The sequence below is a fragment of the Eschrichtius robustus genome, chromosome 18 (assembly GCF_028021215.1).
Source record: "Eschrichtius robustus isolate mEscRob2 chromosome 18, mEscRob2.pri, whole genome shotgun sequence".
In the NCBI taxonomy this organism is placed as follows: Eukaryota; Metazoa; Chordata; class Mammalia; order Artiodactyla; family Eschrichtiidae; genus Eschrichtius; species Eschrichtius robustus.
The window spans coordinates 12,382,015-12,406,321 of NC_090841.1; the positions used below are offsets into that span (position 1 = coordinate 12,382,015).

The 24,307-nt window shown below is 41.6% G+C and overlaps 1 protein-coding gene across 2 annotated transcripts in view; it reads right to left on the bottom strand.

The window, feature by feature from the left end:
• Positions 1–1,294: 1,294 nt before the first annotated feature.
• DCLK1 (doublecortin like kinase 1) overlaps positions 1,295–24,307 on the bottom strand; it is a 328,724-nt gene continuing 305,711 nt past the window's right edge. For both annotated transcript variants that reach the window (XM_068526990.1, XM_068526989.1), the window contains exons 16-17: positions 22,867–22,980; positions 1,295–4,694 (exon numbers count right to left, since the gene is read on the bottom strand). In XM_068526990.1, coding sequence (XP_068383091.1) covers positions 4,530–4,694; positions 22,867–22,980 — 279 coding nt within the window. In that variant the 3' untranslated portion in view covers positions 1,295–4,529. The remainder of the gene's footprint in view (positions 4,695–22,866; positions 22,981–24,307) is intronic.

Genomic DNA, 24,307 nt, shown 5'->3' on the forward strand with positions numbered 1-24,307 from the left:
TTACGACCCTTAATGTTACTGGATGGATGGTTGCATATTTGAGATGATTAAAAAATAAAAGACTGCCTTAAAAGCACCACCTCCTCAAGTATGTAACTACACACAAATGAGAGATTCCTTCTGACAGACAGTCCTAGGGACCCCATTTGTTACTGTTTCATGTATAAGCCCCATTGAGCCAATTTTTAAAGCACATTTGCAGTGATCAAATGTGTCCTCAAGTTTCGCTGATTTTTTTGTCTTTAAACCAAGAAAGTGTGAAGTGTGTTAATTTACGTGCTTATCATATCCGAATTGACAAAAATGTTAATTTGGAAGTGCTTTTAATCACTATTTTCCTCAACAGACCAGAATGGCTTCATGAAACTTGATTAAATAAAGAAATCCGTATCGCCCAAAGAAGCAGAAATCTGACCCTCTATCAATCACTGCATTCAAAATAAGGGTCTGTCTGAGAGCATTTTTCCTGAACTCTTAATGGAAATGGCAGACAACACGCAGGAAAGGCTAACCCTTGAACTGACCAACTTCAAGATTTAAAAAAATCTTTGATTGGATTCCCCCTCGCCCCACCCCCAAATCATATAGCAGTTTAAAAAATTAACGATTTACAAATTATAGAAAAGATACGTTATCTACAATATATGCCAGGTGACTCATTAAATTTTTTTAAACCCACATCCAAATGAATAATTACATTAAACTACCATCTTGGATCTTGGTGCTTTCTAAAATTCTGAATTTACAATGAGGGGACATACCTGATTTTTTGGTTGTTCTTTTCTCTGGAGAATTGTGCAGAGAAAAGAAGGCAGCGAACCTTCACTCTTTGGAACAGGCCCTCTATAGCAAACTTCAGCCTGGGGCACCTTTTTATGGTCAAATTAAAAACCTTTGAAATTGGAAGTTTATCATGGAAATGCTGACAGATCCTGACCCAGAGAGGCTAGCAGGCAACACAATAATATTAAGAAAGCTCTCCCTCAAGCACAATTGCCTTTCAGCACAGGCGATAGAGTCGTCCAATGGGCACTGCTGGCCAGCAAACAACCATGATTTAATGTGCATGAGCCTTGGTCATACGATAGCTCCGTGACCCTCTAAGCTAAGCCAATTTTTCTTTTCTTTTTTTTTTTTTCCAACTGAAATATACCTCAAAGGGTAAAGGATTGCGATTTTGGCCTTCATTCATGGATATATTGCTTTTTTTCAACAATATCTGATGGGCCTGTTAACCACCACCCGTGCGGGTCCTGAGCACGTTCTAGGAAGGTCTCACTGAACACAGAACACCAAGCGTTTTCAGTAGTTTATTTGCAATTTTTTCTCTGCTTATTTTAGTATGCACCACGTGTAAGTTAGATAAGGGCTACAGTAAAAACATTTTCAATGACTGAAATCTTACTTTTCCTTCTAACGATCTGGAGCAAATCACATATTCATTGATTATGACGAATAAAATGATTTCTGCTACAATGTCGAGAAAAAAATGTGTTCATCAATATGAACAGTTCTCATCCACAGAGATGGTTTACACGATGCAAGTAATGAAAGTTTTTTCCTTAACAAGTCTACTACCAAACTGAAACAAAATGAATCTTAAAATTCCCTTGAAAATACCATATGGTTGGTCATGTATCAATAAAGGAAAGACAGTCCCCATCACCAGGCCACCACCATAAGAGCTATATTAAATACTTAGGGAAAAAAAATATGGAGACACTTGTGGCAATGATTAAATTGATAATTATAGAGATAGGTACACTGCCATAATGGTACATGTTTATTCTATAATAAAGTGAAATAAAAAATAAGATCAATTTGGTTATAGAAATTCCTTAAAGAACACCACCACTTAATTATTTCAAACTTGAACTATCCCAAGAATGTTGTGGAAAAAAAAATAGAAAGTACTGGCTAAAAGCAAAAGCAGTCTGGGTACACCCACATAATCAGCATGCCTTGTGCTTGTCTGTTAACCCTCTGAGTACATCTCTGACATTCAGGATCTCAATAGCTTAGTGCTGAAAAGACTGCATTCCATCTGATTACTCAATATTTCTACTTGACAGGTCACATTCCGCTGTTTATTCAGCATAGATCACTCAAATTCTACAGCGATGCACTGGGATCCCCATGCTGAAAGGCCCTGCATTCTTCCGAGCTACCCCTCTGCAGTGTTCTGGGAAACACGCCACAGCTTCACACGGTCCACAGTCCTTCAAGACTTGGATGGAAAAAGGCCTGAGCCATGCACTGTAAGGTCTGTACACTAGATATTGGAGCAATACATGTAATGCCCACGGGAAACGCAGTAATTCAGAGAAAGGAAGGAAAATCACAATCTACTGTAGGTAGGTCTCTGCCCATAGGATTTTTTCATATTCCCACATTTAGAGTTGAGGCCAAGCTATTTACCTACTCCTTAGTCTTACTTAGAATAGTGCTTTGCTTTAGAGTTCTAGAGAAAGCAGTAGTTTCTGACCAGTTCAGGGTACTTTACTAATATGGAATCTACCTACACGCCACACCCTTCCTCGTGTTCTGCCCTCCTCCTCCTCCCCAAAAAACCCAGCTGATTTGTGCTACTTTGTGACGTTGTGTATTAAGCTTTCAGGACCCTCTAAAAGGGAGCCGGGGGGGCAGGGGTGAATCTCAATAAATGATCTAATATATACATGGCAAGACAACACAGACCGAAGAGATAAACCTAAATGTGAAAGAGCAAAAAACTGGGGGAACCATTTTGCAAAAGTCATGACATGCTGTGATTTTAAAATCTAGAGTAATATAGACCATACCTTCATCACTTGAAGAGTAAAAAGCAGCCATCGAAGATCCGTCTGTATTTGAAAGTAAGAACTGACTGTGGAAGTGCTGCACACAAATTTCAAGACTTTCAGGCACTGAAGGATATTTCAGAGCCGAGACAGTGAGTGCTGTTCAGCCATCTAGATGCAAATTTCATGAGCCATCACTCACTGGTTGTCTCCCGGGCCACAGAGTTGAGCAAACCTTAGGAGGACATTCGAGTCGGGCCCCTGCCTCCCAACCCCATGGCCAGCCTACCCCCTAAGCATCGCAGTGACTACAGGCTGCCTCAGGCCCCCATTCTGAACGTGACACACTGCAGTAGAAGCTCACCTGGGGAGACACAGGGCTAGGGAGAAAGATTTGGTAACAGGAGTAAAATACAGGTGTCGGACAGGACTTGGCCCAAAGAGAGAAAACAGCATCTCCCTCTGGACGGCTAAAGACAGTGCTGTATAAAAAGGTCATCTTAGGGAGTGGAAGTTTTATCCTCAGGAATACCCTCTAGGTCTCCCATCCTGTTCTCCCTGAGAGACTATATGTAGGTAACCCAAAGACGCACATGGAATTATCTTCCCAATGGTTTATTTCTTTAAAAACCATTTTGAGACTATTCTAGACGGTTTGCCCACTCTGCTTTCTCCTCGGCCATCTTGCAGAGCACCTGCCTCTGGGCCCCTATGCCCCGGTGCTCCTCCTCTGTATGGATTCCATACTCTATGTGGATTGCACACTGAAGACTGAAATGCATGAAAAAGCAGGTGAGAAAAAGAACAGGATCTTGTTGCCTCTTTCTGTTTGACATTCCAGCCCTATAGAGCACCTGGCAATTTATTGCTCTTTTCCACCAGTTGTGTGTTTTGTTTGTTTTTTCCTGTAGAGGTCTCATACTGAGCAGGCAGACCCTCACTTACCAAACACAGGACAAGGTATGGTGCCTTCCTGAGGGTCTGCGCTGGCAGTAGCAGCAGCTGAAGTGGAAGCAGCATTTCTGGGGCGTCATCAGCACATCTTCATATGGAGGCAATTTGGGGGTGAGGGCACCATCTATATTCTGGGTCAGGCTGTTGGTCACAGGCCCAAGTCCCTCCACTCGGGATGCAGGACTCAGGGCAGCTGACAGTTAGTTAGACCTCCAATGCAAAAAAAGCCCCTTTCTTAATAGGATTGTGAAGAGGAAAGAGGGGTGCTGATGCTTAAGTTATAAACCTGCCATGTTCTAAACCCACAAAAAAAGGACACGCAAGATATTATTCTAGACGCTCTTCTTGACTGGACATCTCAGCATCTAATAACAACCCCTTGATCTGCAGCAATATCAAGAAACGTGTGTATAAATCCAAAGGCCTGAAAGATCCCCCAAGGGTTCCCCATAAAATCCTATGCACTCAGAGGGTTAACAAGTGCTATGTTACATACTGCAGATCCTAGATTGACTGATGAAAACATTCATTGCTTCTATGTTTAAAAAAGTTGCAAAATAGCCTTAACCCTTTGAGGACCCGATTAGCAGCAAGTTGCCATCTCCACCAACGACAAGTCACAGTCTCATTCAGCAAAGGGAAATCGCTACAAGGATACCAGAAAACACTGTTCTGCTCGGCCATTCAAGCATTGAGTGCTAGGTAGATCGGATGAAACTGTTTTACATAAATTTGGAAAAAAAAAATCTCAGAGTCTCAAAGGGTTAAGCTAGGACTTCGAGTGAAAGGGTCTTATTAAAAGGGCGAGTTTGGGGAGCGAACAGTCTCGGAGGAGCTCGGGGAGTAGTCTTCCGATTCCGAGTTGAGTTCGGGCGGAGCTGGCTGGGCCTTGTACCGGCTCCTCACATCCGGGTTGCGTCTTCGTCGGAAAACCTGCCTCTCCTTATCAAGAGCGGTGGTCTAGCAGGGGCATAAAATGAGAAAGAGGACAATTAGGCTGAAGGAAATGGCAAAAGGAACGACTTCTGGAACTTTCTGAGGTCAGAAAAATATGCTGGCTAAGTTAACCTGTCCACGATGGCTCCCTTTTGGTGACCACAGTCACCACTGCTGGGGTGCCCTCTGCTCCCCCAGAAGCAGCTCCTAAGGGCACCTGGTCATGACATCGCAGGCACAGGCAGGATGGATGATGTCGTGGGTTCAGCAGCTCCCTGGCCCTCCCCAGACCTCCGCTAGCGCCACGTCTAATAATACCCTCGGTCGCTCCCAGCCTAGCCAGAGACCCCCTGGTAAATGGGAACCTCGGGCCTGTGTGTCTGACACGTGACAACGCCAGGCATGTCTCGTTCATCAACATTCAGCTCCAGGCAGCTGTCTAATAAAGATGAGAGGTGATGAAGTTGTCAGACATGGAAACAGAGCCACAAGCTTGTCCTGTTATTTTAGCACCTCCTCATTCTAAATGATCTTATTATCTGTTGATGAGAAAGTGTGGCTCAATCTCTGGCAAGGATGGGTTTAATTTGAATGAACCCAATGCCTGAAATTGAAAACTGCTTTGAATGCAATTAAACCTGATGGAAACCTTCCCAAGGATTTTCCTTTACAAAGTTCATTTTCATTGTAGTGTGTGGTCATTTACGAAACTGAGGTTCGATGTTTGTTGTAGGTATTCCAACTCTTGGGCCCTATGCCTCCTTTTCCTGAGGAGACCTCATATGATCTCCAGGATGTGCTCTCCAGCCATAGCTCTGGAAGTTATTATGACATCAGGATTGGGAAGGGCATGACTTCATTACAGATTTAATGGGTGTGAGGAGGAACAGATCATTACAGAGAAACCTTACACAGAGGGCAGAAGAGCAGGTACAAAGCCTGAAGAAAAATACAGAACACATATAAAAGTTGAAGGCATCCTTGTTTGAAAGTCCCTCTTTAAAAGGATGTAGCCTGGAGGTTATTCTGCTTTTAAGAGATTACTTTTCCTCTACAGGGATGTATACCACCATTTTTCCTCTTGGAAATTTACTGTTAGCTTCTTCAAAGAACAGAGATAAATTTATAGCCAGCCGGGTTCTGAGAACAAAGTGAAAACTAAGCCCCTCATACAATTGCAGTGTAGCATTAGAGCAATCTCAGATCTAAAATGGGGCAATCAAAGTTCCAGAATGAAGTAATAAAGAAAGAGAGGCAGTGTATAGAAACCAGTACAGTAAATGGCTTCGTGAGGCTGAACTGTTCTGTTTTAAAAACTATCCACACACTGAATAACAGTGTTACAAATCAATGAGGAAGACAAACTTTAATAATTCACTTCTTGTTTCACTAGATTGTTAATACAATGATTCAATAACTGGTGTGTTGAAATGTCTACCTTTGATTCTTCGAAGTGTCGAATTTTTAAGGACCCTCAACTCACATACGTAGTTCTTGGTCTTATACCCACCGATTTTATGATATTTTTCAGCATCATAAATCCAAATTCCTAACTTTATTTAAAACATTGTAAAGTTACAACACATGGTATTTTGCTTTCAAAGCAAACTGAAAATGCTCTGTTTGTGTAGAGTTGAATGTAAAAAAACAGGCGTCTATTTAGTCTGACACATAAAAACCACTCTGTAGTTAATCCAAGAGTAATATAAAGGCTTCTCTTGGTCATAAAAAATATTATTTCTACCTTCTTGAGAAAGAAAACAGTCACTGGCATGGGACTAATACTGCCTAGTGGACTGAGGTTCTCTGGCGTCGGGGAGAAACTGCACATCGGGTTTGTAGTCAGAAATTCTGAGTCCTGTTCCGTCCACTGCTGGCCGTGGGAACCGTTCACTTAGTTCTCAGTTAAATAAGGAGCAGGGGTAACGCCCTCCCACCCTCCAGAGTTGCTACATGTAAAAATGGATGTGCAAATGCTTTCAAAATGGTGAAGACTCCCAGAAATGGAAGGTGGTGTTTTGTTTTGTTTTGTTTTCTTTACAACGTAAGATATTGTTTTGAAATGAAGGAACTGCAGGTCAGAGGAAAACAATGCAAAACAAAGCTCACATTAGAACTTATCTCAGAGTACTTTCCCTCCCTGCCCACTCTCACTGGCACCTTCTCCATATTTACCTCATCATCTCCCCATAATTGACTCAATTATTCCAAGTCACGCTCTTGGCTGTCAGCACTGAAATGGGCCATTTCTCCACCAATACTGTAACGCAGTTTATGCAGACACTGGTGGCACTCATGGGCTTGGATGGTCCCATCCCCCTTATTTTCATGTGCATTTCTCCAGATGCTCATAAGGTCAATCATATTCTCTTCCTTACTTGTCCCTCTGCCTGGACAGCCCTTGCTCTGGCCCATTTAAGCAGTCAGTTCTGGCCACTCCTGCCAGTTTCTCTAGTTAGCAGCTTTTAAATGCTGGTCTTCGCTGACGGGCCTTCATGCTCAAATGCTCCTGGGCTTTCAGTTGTGCTGATTCACCAGTAACTTCACAGCAGCTATTTTTGGAAACATAGCATGTCATGATCACAGGTCATGGAAAAGGGTGTGATGGTTGTTTCTGTTGGATGTATAGACTCTTAGAATTGGAAGAGCACTTATAAAGCATTCTTTGCCCAGGGCTTTGCCTTTACAGGCAGGGAAACTGAGAGGCCCAGGTATGTGGAGAGACTTGCCCGTATCGCATCACTGACTAGGAATAGAACTCAGTTCTCCTCCCACATGAGGCCCAGGCAATTTCTTCCCATTTAAAGTCTATTGAAACAGAACTCAAAGGAGCCACCGCACTCCAGTGGTTCCCTCCTCCGATCCCAGCCAGGGTGAGCCAGGGAGGAGATAGCACGAGCAGCATCAGAGGCCAAAAGACCAGGGCTTTCCCAGGCTGATGGCCCGAGAGCTCTCTCAGGGACCGCAAGCCAGCCTCCACCACGTGTACAATCGCATTCTGGGTCTGTAAACTCCTAGGGAGACCTGGGTCTGATGATAGACAGGCAGTTCCTGACCCACCCAGGTCCTCGCAACATTCTCAAATGCTACACAAGCAATGCTTAGTGCTCCCAACAGACTTGCTGTCAAAGATGATTGAGAGGGCATCACCGTCCACAGGCCTCTCCTCCCAGGGCTCCTGCTTATTCTGCTTCTGGCTCTATGGACTGTGGTTCATTTTAAGAACTTCTCTGTGTTCCCATGCAGCCCAGTACAGCTATCACTGTGCATCCTGCCTGCAACGCAATTGACTCTGAGGCACTGTCTTCCCTGCCACGTTGTAGACTGTGTGGAGGGCAACATCAAGTCTGGGAATCCTGTCTGAGTTCCCCACAGCTCATAGCACACAGGAGATACTCTCCAAATGCTGTGGCTTTAGAAATACGAGAAAGCACAACAGATGTCACATTATTTCCCTCTAGAGCACCCAACCCCCAGCCCATCCTGCACACAGCTGACTGACAGGTCAATTAGCCCCAGGTCCGATTTGTTTACAATTCCTCATAAAGTTGAACTCCTTGTCCTAACAGTCACAATGTGCTTACAATAAAAATTTCCAGGGTCTAGTTCCTGTTATTACTCAGAATGAGCCTATGATATCAGCAGACCTCATGTCCCCGCTAGTGGACACAGCATCCACTTAGCTTACGGTTAACCATGCCTCAGTCTCCCTTTGGTTCCATCCCCCGCTCGCGTAATCTGTGGTTCCAGTGAAGGGGACCCTACCTCCATCTCTCAGGGTGGGGTGCAGATGATGGGCTTGTGACCCAGAAGCAAGCCTGTGCTGACTGTGTTCGCCAATACCCGTGATTGGTTCAGGATGGGCACCCGACCCAGTTCACGGGACATGAGGAGACTTTCACTGAGACTTCACATTCACAGTGAATCCCAGCTGAGAGGTGGCAAGCCTGGAGCTGCTTCCCACATCCTGGTACCACGTGAAGTTCCAGACTAAAGCCATCACGGGGAGGCAGAGTGGAGGGATGGAAAGAAACCAAGCCCTACCGAGTGCTGAATCCACACATCACTGAAGCCAGACCCAACCTTTGGACCTTTCAGATTATATAAAATCATACTTCTTCTTTTTGCTGAAAGCCAGTTTGGTTTGGGTTTTCTTCCCTTGCAATCCAAACAGTCCTAACTGATATCTCTCTGAAGGTACTTTAGTCACGCTCACCTCTGCATCCTGGCTTACGGTGTTCACCAACCTGACATCACCTCTCCCACTTCCTGCCCACTCACATTTCTCTATTTTCCAAGATTTGATCAAATTTTACCTTCTGCATCACACTTTTTCTTTCTAAATTCCTCAGGCAAGTATTGTCTTGACCAAACTTTTGACACTTACTGCACACAGGCCTATTACCTTTCCTTTGCATATTTCCCAAATCCCACGCAAGCTGCTCTAGGGTAGGATCTGAAACTTCTTTGCATTTTCCAGAATGCCGAGCCAACTGTGACACACATATAAGGGACATATTAAATATTTCTTAGTTAATACAGAATTAGATTATTTTAGGTGATTATATACTTTCCAAATAGCAATGACAAAAGAAAATAGAACCCCAAACAACTCTATAATACAAAAGAGTAAGAAGTTAAAGGTATTAAGAGTCCAATATTTAAGAGTGCAATTTGTTTTAGATATGATCAAATGCTTACGTTAGATAACATTAATAACCTCATATATTTATCTACTCAACAACTACATATTTTGGTCCAATTCCTGACCACAGTAAGCACTGTTATACATGATATCTTTAGAATTTTAAGTGTGGCTGTAAAATTAATTGCCTCTAAAATCTGTACAGTTAAAATTTTACAGTTGAACTCTGGCCCGACATGCAGTTCAAGACAGATGAATTCAGCAAAGAAATAGAATAATAGGCCAACACATAATTTTTTAAAGTATTGCTATAAAAATATATGTTATCCAACTGATAATTTTCTCCCCAGGAAACATTCAAAACATAACTTTCCCTCTGAAGTGCTGTATCATAGATTTAAATTCAGGGCCCTTTCAACCATTTCTGAAAGACTGCTTTTCTCTTTCTCAATCACAAAAATTTCCCAGATACCAAGGAAATCGGGTCTCTCCTCCCTAATGCCTATCTTCATAAGGTAAGGTGGTCCTAAGTCTTGATGTTCCATTAAAACTTAAGACTTCCTAACGGGTTTATTATTTTACTAGTTATTTTGCTCATGGTTTGCAGCTTTGTGGAACAGACATGAATGGACTTGCAGTAGAATTCCCAAGTGTTTCCTCAGTAAGTTATCACTTCATTAAAAGCTCGTAAGAGAATCTGAAGCCTGCATTATCACATTTTGGTGCTAAGTATCACAGGTTAGAGGTGAGCAAGAAATCTCTTTGAGATTCTGGAGTCGACCAGTAGTAACCAAATAGGAAGCTCTAATCTAGTTATTTAAAATATGTACCCAATAACAACGGCTATGTCGTGTGCGGGGCTATAGCCAGCTAACAGTGGACTGGGGGATCCTGACAAACAGACCAAATAACTGACCAAATAAAATGATATGGAGAAACTAATATAAACCTGCTCTACGTGAAAGAAGCACTGCATATCCCTACCTCAGACTGCAAGCTCTTGGTGATCAGAGTGTCCTTAGGAGATGCTAGATGAAGTGTGAAAACCGAGGAATGGTAAGATCATGCCAGTTACCTCAGCAAATCTGGGGGCGACACACATAGCAGTTGGAGCTCTTAGAGAAATTCATATCCATCACGTTTTGGTGCCTGCCCTAACACCAAGCATGCACGAATCAGAGACGGTGCTTGCCTAATACCCAGACAATTTATCCCAACAATAGATACATCTTTGGCCTTTTCTGTTACAATAAAACAACACTATCCTCCACACAGTACTCGGATATTTTAAATCCTTCTTTCTGATATTAAGTTTGGAAATCAGCATAAATACCTAGGAGGTACCCATCTGGCCTATCTTTGCAATGTTATAGGAAAAATACAGCATGGAGGCGGAAGGTCAGGAATGAAGTGAGAATATGAATTGGAGCATTACTGTGTTCTTGCAAGTCTGAGTCACCCACATCTGTGTAATGCTTGCCTTGTCTGGTAGCCTTAGCTTAATCTCCTTGGTAGCAGCAGCAGGGGGAAGTCAGGAGACCCAGCTTTTTGTCCTAGCTCAGCTGATTATGTGACCTTGGACACGTTTTCTAACCACATCAAGCCATTTCCCAGTCCGCAGCCTGAGCTGCGGTACAGTGCCTCCCTCCTAGGGAAACTTCCACCTATGGAATACCTGAATATGCTTAATATCACCATCAATCTACTAAAATGGGTTATGTTTTTCTCTTAGCAAACAACAGGCCTTCCAGTCTATGGATCAAAAATATTTCTGTTCTGCACTATGTGCAGGACCCACAAGAGATGCACCTCGTTTAAGTTCGGAGGCGATGTTTTCTGTCGTGGCAGTAATTATTGGATTTAAGTAACTGCATTTTTCAGAGGCGAACGGTGACTGTTTTTCCTTTTTCGCTTTTCTTAATTTATTGCCAGCCATCCCAAACAGTCTTCATTTCATTAATAAAAGAACATTATCGTGCATGTTGCCTTTGAGCCCATCCATTATTCATACTACCTAGGAGACTGAGCCAGGGATGCAGCTGTTGGGGCATTAATCTCAGGAACGCTCTCGCCTTTGCTCGCCCTTACTCTGTAGGGACTGAGTTACGATTTGCTTGCCACTTTGGAAATGTTTTGCTTGATAGTAAAATTAAACTGACACCTAGATTGATATATCCACCCTTCTCATTTTTTGTTTTGGCTTGCTGTCATGCTTATTATGGTTCTGTTTCGTTTTCCTTTAATATCCTTTTGGGGGTCTCGCCAGGAACTTGCACGGTATCTGGATCTAAGACACGGTATTTCCCTAAAGTGAAGGTGACCATTTAAATGGCAAAAGGAGGCTTCATGAAACCAGCGGCCTTCAAAGCTCCTTTCTAGGTACCCGTCTCTTAAATGTGATTCCTCATTTCCTGGGGCAGGTTGGTCCCACGCTTCCCCACCACTTCATAAATATAGGCTCCTCCCGCTGATCTGGTTCTTAATAGAATCCCACATTGGTCCAACTCTGCAGAGGGTTGCTGGTGGCCTCCCATCAGGGGGTTAAAATGATAGCCACCTGAGGTCAGGTTTCTAGAGGGCAAAATTCATGTGTTTCCTCTGCCCTACGGCCCCTGATTTTCTCACAGCAGAAGCTAAGCTGAGCTGCCATGTTGTTTTTCCTTCATCATGCTAGTAAACTAAAGGACAGGTGTAGGCATAGTTTATCGTAAGAAAATCTATGAAAATTTAGAACTTACTAAGCAAGTAGATTAAGAGGTAACTCCTTTTATTACAAAAACAATTTTTTTAGCTTTGCCGAAGAATTACTCTTGGGTTGCTACAGTGGGATGCTACTGTAGAGCATCTCATATGTGATTTGATTGTCCAAACTCTTAAAAAAACACATTTATCTTCACAATCAATCAAGGTTTCTCTATATTAATGGTCCCTTCATGGGAAAATTCAATCATTCATTAATTTAACAAATATTTATTGAAGTGCCTTCTATGTGCCGTGCATTCCACTAGCTGGTGGTGATACAGTTTTTAACAAGCCCGCCAGGTGGTGCTTTTTTTTTTTTTTTTTTTTTTTAACTTGGCCATGCCACACAGCTTGCGGGATCTTAGTTCCCTGACCAGGGATCGAACCAGGGCCGCAGCAGTGAAAGCGCCGAGTTCTAACCACTGGACCGCCAGGGAACCCCCTGCCTTTTAGTTTAGGAACATTTTTCTCCTACAACAGGAATTGAGAAACTTTTTCTGGGAAGGCCAAGAGTTAATACTTTAGACTTTGTAGGCTATATGATTCTCTGACACAACTACTCAATTCTGCCCTTGTAGAGTAGAAGCAACCATAGGTAATTTATAAATGAATGGGTGTGGCTGTGTGCCAATAAAACTTTATTTAAAAACCAGGCAGTGAGCTAGATTTGGCCCATTGGCTGTAATTTGCCAATCCCTGCCCTAGAGGATAACTTTTTAAACTTATACTTCATCAGGGGCTATAGACTAAAATTTAATGCCCCCAATTCATGAATAATCTAACATATAAGTTATTCAACAGTTTATCCCAATCAGAACATCAAAAAAGGTCACGGTTCTACTTTAATAACAAATGCTTAGATCTGGAGAGAGATCAGTTTTCCCAGGAAAATCTGTCTCTCGTGTGGTGTGGAGTGGATGATTTTCTATTGGAACAGTCTTTTCTGGGCTCCTCATTTGGGCTGGGTCCATGAAGGCGCTTTTGCACAGGCCACTCATGTCATCTTCACCCCAGATTTGGAAGGTTGATAATACTCGTCTCATTTTTATAGATGGGGAAACTAAGAATCAGAGGAGGAACATGTACCTTGCCCAAGGTCACAACACAGTAAGTAGGACAGGCTGGATCCAAAACCAGGGCTTCCTGACACCAAAGCCACAAGACTCTCCATGCAGCTCTCCATGCACAGAGCTGCCAATCTTTAATCAAGTTTGTTTCATTTCAATTTTCAAGACTTTTTAGTTTCTAGAAGTAAGTGTCATGTGTTTGACATGTATTTGAGAATTGTTTGACTTCAGCATATGGATATTTACACTCTTTCTTAATAGAATAACAGTGTGTCAATACTTATGATTAAGTTCTTTATGATTATTCTTTCCTGCACATTCATACCTGATAAAACCTACATCCTATCAGTGAACATCACTGAGGAACATATGGAGGCTAAGTATGGCAGGAAAGAATACATAGAATAGAGTGTAGGCATCTTTTTAAATCATAAAGAGGGAAAGAGGTTCTGAAGCAAGATGAAAATAAATACGATACCACAAAATTTTCCATCAATACCTAATCACCAGGAATCTCAGGAAAACATATACAGTTTACACCCAATCAGTAAGTCTTGGAATGCCATGGAAATTTCTCATTTCTAATAGCAAGTACGTTAAGTTTTAAAAAGACATATATATTGTTGGGATCTGCTCTTAAGGGGGCTCTGAAGGTAAAACGAAACAAAATAAAATCTCAAACAGCGAGCAACCTGTTTGACTTGGTAAAATAACACAGATGTCTCACTAGCCCTGTGTCTCTCTCAATGACCATTTGTGGAAATATAATACAAAGTACTGTGGCCCAGCTTTTGAGCCTCCTGGCCAATAACTCACTTTTTAGCATCACGGTACAGCTGCCATACCAAACCTCATACCTCCCCTATACTTTTCTCTGCAATCACAGTTTGGATGGTTTTGAAGTTTATGCCTCTTCTACGTGTTAAGCGCTGGGGTACGGAGGGCGGTTAATCCCTTCCTAGAACAGAGGCCCCTGCCCGTCCTTCCTGCAGCACTTTCTACACTCATAGAGGGTGGGGGGACTTTTCTCCACGGCAGAGCAAGGCCAAGGCCACCATCCCTAAAGCAACCTGTGCCCTGCAACTTGCTGTGTGCCTTTGGAACTCTCTTCACACCACGTGGGGGGTTCCTCTCTGGCTTTTGTGGGAACCGGTCTTCCAAACCTGCACCGAGCAAGATGCATTTAACTGACCCCACTCCTTTTCACACCCGAGCACAACAGCATCTAATAGCCTTGCAAGGGCTGCGTACAGCTGCTGCTGCTCTGCCTCGTTACTCGCTGTTTCAGGACAGTGCTTGAATCTAGTACGCACACGAGTCACGCCAGGCCTGACCTCAACCTCCCTTCTGTCCTAGCTCACCTCCGCGTTTTCTCTTATTTGGCGTTCTTAGCGTATGTCTTGTTTTGATATTTGTTTCATTTAATCAGGTTCTGGCTGTGGCCTTGTTCTGCATGCAGAAGATGCAGGAATTCTTCTCCATGTGTTGCTGGCACAGCACCTGCCACAGGGCCAGCTTCACTTGAGAGAGGCAGGAATGTGTGTGAGAGGGTGGCATGGCCCAGGCAGCTCATTCCTGGGAGAGGCTCACCTCCAGACCCTGGGGGACAGCAGCAAGGTCTCCCGGAAGAAGCAGCCATGCAGGGTGCTGCTCCCGTGGCTGCCGCTCGGAAGCCTCCCTCTGTTCCAGGCAGAAGGACTGCGAGGAGGAGGCACGGCCCCACCATTTCTCCAGTCCCCCAAAAGCCTACTAAGAGGGACACGCCCGGGGCTTCCCTGGTGGCGCAGTGGTTGAGAGTCTGCCTGCCAATGCAGGGGACATGGGTTCGAGCCCTGCTCTGGGAAGATCCCACATGCCGCGGAGCAGCTGGGCCCGTGAGCCACAACTGCTGAGCCTGCGTGTCTGGAGCCTGTGCTCCGCAACAAGAGAGGCCGCGATAGTGAGAGGCCCGCGCACCGCGATGAAGAGTGGCCCCCGCTTGCCGCAACTAGAGAAAGCCCTCGCACAGAAACGAAGACCCAACACAGCCAAAAATAATTAATTAATTTAAAAAAAAAAAAAAAAAAGAGGGACATGCCCGAATTCTGGGCACCCCGAAGAGCCTTTCCCCAGCCTCTGCCCTGATGTGAGATCCCTTACGAAATGCGAGCTCGCCTCCCAGGCGTTCTGCTCAGAGCAGTGAAGACGGCCAGGAGCCCTTGTAAACACAACAACTGGGAGTGGGGATGTTTCACCTGCAACGATTGTTTATGTTAGAAAGTTGGCTGCCACCATGGTTAGACAAATGCTCCCACTACTTCCGTGGAGATAAAAGGCGAGCATGTGCAGTCAGTGAGGAGAGTGTGTTCGTTCCGGGCTAAACGGCACATTATAAAACCTCCTAATTAAGCATATACGCCCAAGAGCTTTAGCATCATTTCTCCAATTTAGCTTTACATACTGGGTGCGCTGTTTAGTACAGCATTAACTATAAACGTTGTTGTTACTGCCCCCAGCTGGAAAACAGAGCAGTTTATGTGTGAAAGAAAAAAGAGATTATCTTCCATCTGCTCCTGCCCATTATTCAGGGATGTGTCATTTTGTCTGCTGATGGGAGCCATCGCTAGGATTTTAGTCAAATGACCTTTTTATACTTGTCTATGTTTATTAATTACTGTGTTTGGTGTTTTGCACCCACTCCCTAAGCCCACAAATTTAGTAATATAATTTTCTAGAGGGTTTTTTTTGAAATTTATATGTGTAATTTGTGTTATACAAATATGCACAACTGTAATTAGACATATTTGATGCCTATTTTTAATTGTATATCAACTGTACTCATATATGTTTGGTTAATATGCCTGAGGTTAGGAGACATACAATTAAAAAAGGACGGAGCATGATTCGATTTATAGAAAGAACACAACCAGGCAAAGCTAATTAATGCGGACAGACTCCAGGTCAGCGTTGACCCTCAGGGCTGGCTGCGTGACCCTCCTGGAAGGGCCCTGGGGGCTGGGGGTCCTCTGGGGGTGCTAGGAACGTTCTGTGCCTGACCTGGGTGCTGCTTACAGTGGTGTGCTCACTTGGTGAAAATTCGTTGAGATGTGCACTCATGTGCACGCTTCAAAACGTATATTATCTTTCAGGAAAAAGTAAAAGATGGATAGATCATCTTCCACGTAAAAAGAGTCTGCACAAAGGCAAATCATGATGGATTCACCCCCCCGCCAAAAAAAAGGTTAAAAATAAAAAAGTTCTTTCTGTATCTATAAAGCTATTTATTTAGGTAAATAAAAAGGTGGGTGTGCAGCTCCTGTATGCAGATCTGTCTAGAAGATACAAATAGCCTTCCATGTAAAACTGACTTTGATATTTATTGAAGTTTGGGTATTTTCTTGCTTTCAGCAGGCTTAGAAATTATCACAATCTTAGATATTTGGATAGTTTGTCAAAGGGTAGCCTTTTCTGCATCTCTAATGCCTTTGATTCTAGTGGCTAATTATATTAAAAAATTAAGAGTAATAATTGGGGGTTAAATTGTATATTATATACGTTATTCTTTCTTTTCTTTCCTTTTTTTTTTTTTTTTTTTTTTTTTTAACAACTTGGTCTATTCCATGAACAGCATAAGGCACCATCATTTGGGGGAAATGCCAAACCCAGTGGAATTTTTTCTTAGCAAACGCTAAGATGTGGAGCTTTACCTGGAGATCATTTCAGAAACATTAAGATGGAGGAGAAAAGTTGCCTAGGACTTCTCAGAGTTCATTCCTCATATCATCAAAACTCATCCTGCCTGTGGATAACTTAAAGAGACAAAAACAATGCCCCTTGAAGGAAATGCCAGCGCAGTTGACTGGAACAGAAAACGATTGGATAGAATTCTTAGCCCAGTTAAAAAAAAATCGATACCTCCCATAGTCCCTTTTGCTTGAGCAGATAAGCCAGCTAAGTAATCTGACCGTTACAAAATATCGAAAAATAAATTCATGCAATAGCTAGTACATAAAGGGATGTACCAGGGGGAGAGAGGTAACAATAAAACAAAAACAAAATGAAACAAAAAGGTGCAGAATTTGAAAACACAAGCTTACCAACACACACAATGCATTCTATAGCTCACTGTGCTCGGAGGAGCTTCTATGACTAAGGTGTAAATGCATTGTTTCATCCATCTACTAAGGTTAAGGTCGGGCTTGATGATTTTAAAATGACAGTATATACTTCTATAGAACATATACTAAGGTACTATTGTTCTTCCATTTGTTAAGGGACAAAACACTAGAAATCATTGTTTTAATTAGCAACATCAGGCAAATGCTTTGACATTAACACTAAATATACTGTCCTTTTAACTGTAAGGAAAATTGATACTGAGCATGTGCAATGGAAAGAAAGCTGGCAAATGTCAGTGTGAATAATGGGGTGAAAAAAAAGAATGAGGGGGTGTGGCATCTCAATCAAGATTAAAATGAAACTGATAAAGCAGCATATGGACTGGATAACAAATCAAAAGCATGTTTATCCACTGAAGGAACTGGTTAATGGAGACTGCCAGCACGTTGCCATGGAAACACTGACTTGAGCTGCACCATCTCATACCTTATCCAATACATTCCTGGTTGTTGGTAGTAGTCCAAAGACCCTGATCTCTTGATGGTAAACCCGTGGTCCAGCTGAGCAGAGAGAAATGGGGGCAACTCAGTGGATCGACATTGTGCTAAAGTATTAAGACTCCAGACCAAGCTGTTCTTCATTGACTATATATGTATATAGAGTTACGATGCCTCTTCTGCAGGGTGACTAGCTAATATCCTAAATCTGCACATTGAAAATAAAAAGGCGAGAAAGACACTAATCCCCCATGAATATCTCGGAGGCCAATTTGTTAGAAAAGATCTAATTTGTCAAACAAGGTTTTGAATGCACATTTAATAATATCCTCTCAATTTCAAAAGATATAAACACGTCTTCATATTCTAGAGCAATGGAAAATGCTTTACAATAAAGTGCTGAAATCAGCTTTAGCCACCTAAGAGAAAGCAGATCGGACGCCCCCCCCCCCCACCAAATCTTACCCCATGAAGCTTAAGTTTGAGGCCTTCATAAATATGAAATAAAAGATGAAAAGAATCAAGTTTTGAATCCCCATAAATCACAGCAATTTGGATTTCTTTCCTTAAGAGTTAATCTTCAAAAGCAGAGCTACTCTTAAAGGTGAATCAATTACATTTCTGAACTAAAAAGATATGGTATAAAACAGTAAATTTTCTCCAAGAAAATATAGAAAATAAAATGAAAAATAATTTTCGCTGTATATTAAAAAATTGCTTATGATTAACAAAAGGTACGATAAATAGAGGACAGGATAAGTTCTCAAAGTTGTTCCTCCTGGAATAAGTTGTTAGCCTTTGGCTACCTAGGAATAAAAGATTCAATCCCCAGATTTGAGAAACAATAATCATGCCGTATGCCCACTCCCCCATTCTGCCCATGAGAGGATGCAAGTTGACCACCTCTCTTTCTGGAGAGGCTCATGAGTGCTTTCAAGTGTGGTACTGGCATGATGCTGATGACAGTTTCTACTACAAAATTCACAAAGGCATTTCAAAAACTTGCCGGGGCACTCGTTCAAACTAAAAACTGCTCAGAAGATTCGGTATTCTGATTATAAACTAGGCTATCCCAGTGTTCACGGAACAGCAATGTGAGATTTTAATCTTTTTAAAAATGTACAGTTCGTTTTATTTAGAAAAAAAAAAATTGAAGTACACTTGCTGTTAGGAAGATGAAGGCCTGCATTTCTGTTTCAGCCCAGGGGTGTCTACTCAGTAACTGGCTCTTTATTGCCATCTACAGGCAAAGTGCCCCATAACTCCGCATTTGGGAATGCCCCAGTGCAGAGGTCTCTCGCTTTAGAAGGAAGCTTCCCACTATCACAATTATTTGCACATTGATTAGTATGGATTTGTTCAATTAGACTGAAATGCTCTATTTGCATGACCAAAATGCAAAAGAAGAACTCGAAAGCATTAGGAAAATTGTTGGTTAAAATAAGAAACAGCATTAAATGAGGAAAAATAAATTGGAAGTGACATCTGAGTCATCGGTTCTTCATCAAGCTGAGCAAATCTAATAACGCCTCCCTCCCATCCCTCGGCTCTCAAGAAGTCCGCCGTTAAAATGTCATCTCTAATTCCATTTTATGTCTATAAATTGCATTTTAATAACCTTTTGTTTCCCTTTCTCTGTTCTGTTCTGGGTTTCTTTGGTTTGGTTTGGTTTGGTTTTAATCCCCCGACCACTGGGAAAGGCAGTGGAGGAACAATGGACGCAGACTGTTGTAGTTCTAAGGACAGCAATGGGTTTCCACCTAATCATGTCACCTGACCTAAATGTCAGATACCTTTTCTCCTTCGAGAAGGGCTCTATGATGCCCGTGAGCCTCCAGCTGGTAATTACTCTCCCAGCCAACTCGAGGACCTTAATATAAAGTTATCATTTGTCCTCTCTTTGGTCTTAATAATGTAAGGGGTGGGAGGAAGAGAAGTAAAAAAATGACAACACGAACAGAAAACATTAAGGTTCAGAACCATGAATGCATGTTAAACTACACTCGTGTCATAAAAATTACACCTGTGATTAGAGTCTGTTTGTTATGACAGTATGCTCTTGTCTCCTTTGTCATTCCGAGAAAGAAAAAGTGTCATGAATTCCTTTATGAGCAGATAGTGAGGTTTCTAACTAAGGCAAGAGAATTACCGGTTAAAGACCAATGATTTAAGTGCTGATTTTCTGAAAAAAACAAGCAGATACTCTGTTCTAAACAGTATATATATTTTCTAATTTTAAAGGGTGTATATAATTTACAAAAAAGCAGTCCTGTAATAGAGGCAGTTTAAAATAAAATACATCATTTGATAGCCTCTGGGGAAAGCATTCATGCCCATGGGAAAAAATTCTGTCTGCATGAAATCTATGCTGAAATCAGGTTTTTTTCCTGTGTTTATCAAATAGAAGTCATAATGGTATTATATTAATTACAGAAATTTCTATCATGTGGGTGAATCAGTAATTATATTCCATTATTAAATTGTCAAATGATCTTTATAGAATGCACCATTTATGAAAGCTATTCCTTCTACCTCTCACTTACATTCTGTCTCACAGCAGAATATCGTTCCTTTGCAATTATACTTTAGCTTGAGTTGGGGATATTATTTAATGCCAGGGCTCCTTTATCTTGTGATGGTCCCCTGAGTCTAATTCTGTGCACTTTAAGAATGGGAACATGGTTATGGAGTATACATTGACTTATCTGGTGCTATTTTGAAAGTTAGTAACAAAGGCAGCCAACCTGGCTCGTTTCTAACTCCCAGCCCTGCCCTGCACCTAGTGACCTACCCCAGTTTCTTATGGAGGGTGTGGACATTTATGAAGGAAAAGCATTCTGGAGAAGATGCATAAATGCATATATTATGGCCGGCCAGCTTCTCCTGAAATACCCCCTGAAATTTACAGCCATATTCTCTTTCATGTTTGAAATATTAATGATAGTGGTCAACATGTGAATTGCGCTTTAGAATTGACAAGGCACTTTTTCAGATATTTCTCCAAAAAGTCAATTATTTTGAGCCTGAGTTAAGTTGATGATTTTTTTCACAACTTTGTAGTGGATAAAGAGATTAAATAAGCTTGCAACTAATGCACAACTCAGCATCACACAGCCCATTTTACAATTTATATTAACCAGTTGGTACAGTCTCCATAGAAACATGTTAGTGATGAACTGAGAAACTGATATTAAATTGCATTCAAAATGGTCCAGTCATAGAAAAAAAAAAAAATCAGTTGGACCTTTAATCTTCAAATACTAACTGAAGTTTTTCTTGGAGATCTACTTAGATGGTGTTTTAATAAACTCATATGGATTAGGTTTCAAAATTTATCCAGGTTTGATTAAAGTAGGATTTCCCCTCCCATCTGTGTTGTCTGTACATTGGAGAATTGCCCTGAAGTTCCTGCTCTCAGTCATTACAAGACTCCCAGAATACTGTGAACAAAGCATTCTTGAGCAACCAAGGCAAACTTAACCAAAGACTAGTTAAAATAAAAGACCAGGAAAAACGAAACAAAACCCAAAATGACAGAGGTGGGAAAAGCACCCTCTCTAGCAGTTGTAAGCCCTCAGCAGGAGCAGAAAAGCAGTTCTTTTCATGGACAAGTGTGCTGGCAGTCCATTCCCAAAGAAAATTGTGGAAACAAACATTTTGGAATATACTTGTGTCTTACATGAATGATGAAAGCAGAGGATAGAATGTCTGGTTTCCCTGAGAAGCACCATGAGATTGTTACTTTCAAAAATTACTGATTGAATATTAGCTGATAACAAAGAATGCTGACGATCGATGAAGACAGGAAGGACACTGCGCTTCTACACTGAATTTCCTTAGAAAGAACTAAAGAGAGAGAGAGGGCCAGAAGAACAACTTGCAATGTTAAATCCCCAGTAGCGCTGAGGAGCATGGGGAGAGAGTATGCATTCTATTTAGCGCCAGTCAGTGTACTCTGAACCAGTAACTCATGCTCATGTAACTCCCTGCTGAAAGGGTTCAATCAAAAAACATGAAATGCAACTAGTCCAGGAAAGTATATGCATGCATTCGTGCCACCTGCAAATTCTGGAAACTCCTATTAAATATTTAGTAACCCAGATCTGGGATTGGTTGTATCAAACAGGTCACTTAGTTATCTTTTGCTTTACCTGGAGTTCTAGCACCACCAAAAAAGAAAAAGAGAAAGAAAAGAAAAACACCTGTAGAAGTAGTTAAATATTCAGTATTGCTGACGAGCATGATGTACGTTTAGTAGCATAAATACTTTTAAAAATTCGAGATCATAGTGTCTAAGTTCTTTGTTTTAAAAAAGAAAAACGGCTCAAGTGATTTCACATTGAATATGCTGTTAAAATGTATGTACTCTGAAAAAAAGAGGAAATTATTAAAAACTCAAGTAATCTGGGACTTGAATATATTTACTCTAGAATATGACACTGGGAAGTATGAGGTTTCATTATTTCTCTGCCCAATTTAATCTTTGCCTAGAGCTGCTATCAAATTGCATGTAGTGTATGTCTGCATGTATGGAACAGAAAAAAAAAAAAAATCCTCCTGCAGCCACATCAACAAAATGGTAAATGTTAAAAGACTCTCTGCTTTGAAAACAGAAATTTCTAAGGCACAAGAAATCCTGATTTCTTTGGGTGTTCACAGCAATTCAGTTTCACTGAAAATCTCACTGGGTAAGCATCCTGCCATGTTTTTGGCTTTCGTTTACGTCTTGTACAAAGATCTATAGTGTTCCAGTCTCTCTCTGCCATGTCCTCTCTTTCAGCTCCCGTCCCCTCCCCTGCCAGGTCCTGGCAAAAGGACACTAGGAACTCTTTTTCTCAGAGCCCAGAAGTTTGCATTGGCACAGAGTCCAATGTGGGGGAGGTTTTCTGCTTTAACAAATAAATCATGAAATTAATATACACTGCAAGGCACCCTGGAGGTGTTGGATAATGATGTGACTCCCAGGGAAATGATCAGCAAAAACACATCATATATATAAGCCCCAGACCTCCCCCAGTGCTTTAAATGGTCGAGCTGTCTAAAGAAATGACCCATTCTGCTGTCTCTGGGTGGAATCTCCTGAGTAATGCCCATCTCTTAGGTGGAGTGCTTTGAAAAAGTTATAGGTGGATATTTCAGATGCTTACTGCTATGACAGAAACTCCAGCTGCTGTGCTATTCGGTTTCGGGCCTGTGTTGAAATGCTTCTTTATCTTTCCCGCTACTGACAGCTGATGTTCATTTTCTGGGAGGCCGTCATCCTGGGAAAAAAAATAAAAGAAATTTAAAAAAAGGAGAAGAAGAAAAAAATGAGATAAATAGAAAATGAGGCCAAGATATTCCAGTAACAGGCAGTAATCTTAAAATTCATAACATTTCAGGAAGAAACCAACCAATGTCCTCTCATTAAACGCTGCCATAGCAAGTACTGCTTCAAGGGCTCCTTCATTTTCCACATTTGCTCTAAAATTAATTTGCTGTGTCTTCTTACCCTCTGACTTTGTCCCTAAATAAAAAATTTTATTTCTGTTTTTGGTTTCTAATAAAATTGATTTCAGCCATCACTCTAGAGACATATGTCAAAGAGCAAGTTAATCTGGACAACCAAAAAATAAAAAAAAAAATCAATCTAAACATTTTTTTTTCTAACCCGAGAGTTTTATCCTCTTAGCCCATCATACCGACCCAAAGCCAAGGGAAACTGACGGACCTGGGCTCAGGCAGGAGCCCATAAATAAACTCAAGCTGGTGTCACAGCTACTCGATCATCCATTCTATAATCCCAGACAACCTTCCAGGTGGAAAGTTCTTCCTTAAGTTTTAAATCTTCTTTGCTGCCTTCATATCATCTGTTATTATGACACATTCTGCATTGGAGCTCATTTTAACTAAGGCTTCTGCTCTCTGCCTGAGCCATCTATGATGGAGACCGGACAGATTTCTCTCCTTTGCTAAATACTGTTAGAATAACAAGAATCAGAGTCATAAGTATGCAGCACCACTCACTAGTGTGTGATGAAGAGACTGCATCATCCTTGAAGACAGAGAGTGTGTTTTGTTCACTACAGAATCCCCGGGTCTTAGCATGTACTTTGGCACATAGTAGATGCTTAATAAATATTTGTGGAGTAAGTGAATGAATGAATAATTAAGTGTTTGTTACTATCTATTTAAACCAAAATTCCTGGCAAGACTTCAATGCCATTCATCATTTTCTTTCTCTCCTTCCTCTCCATGATTTTGCATGGAATTTCTTGGCTCCTCCCAAGAAAATAAATTTGCTGCTTTCCAAGCACAGCATGCTTGCTCTTTTACATAACCTGGTCTCTCCATATGGGATTTACTCTTTTTTTCAACATTTGGCTGGACCAGGCACTACAGTAACTGATGGGGAAATAATAGTGGCCAAAAATACTCATGGGCTTTGCTCTTATGGACCCTGTGGTCCCTCTTTCTCTTCAAAACTTGGGTCCAAATCACCTGTTCCAGAACATTTCCCCCTATTAAGCACAATCCATTAAAATTGTTCTTCCATAAACTCCTAATCCTTTTCTCATTATTTATATTTGCACTATTTACATTCTTTCT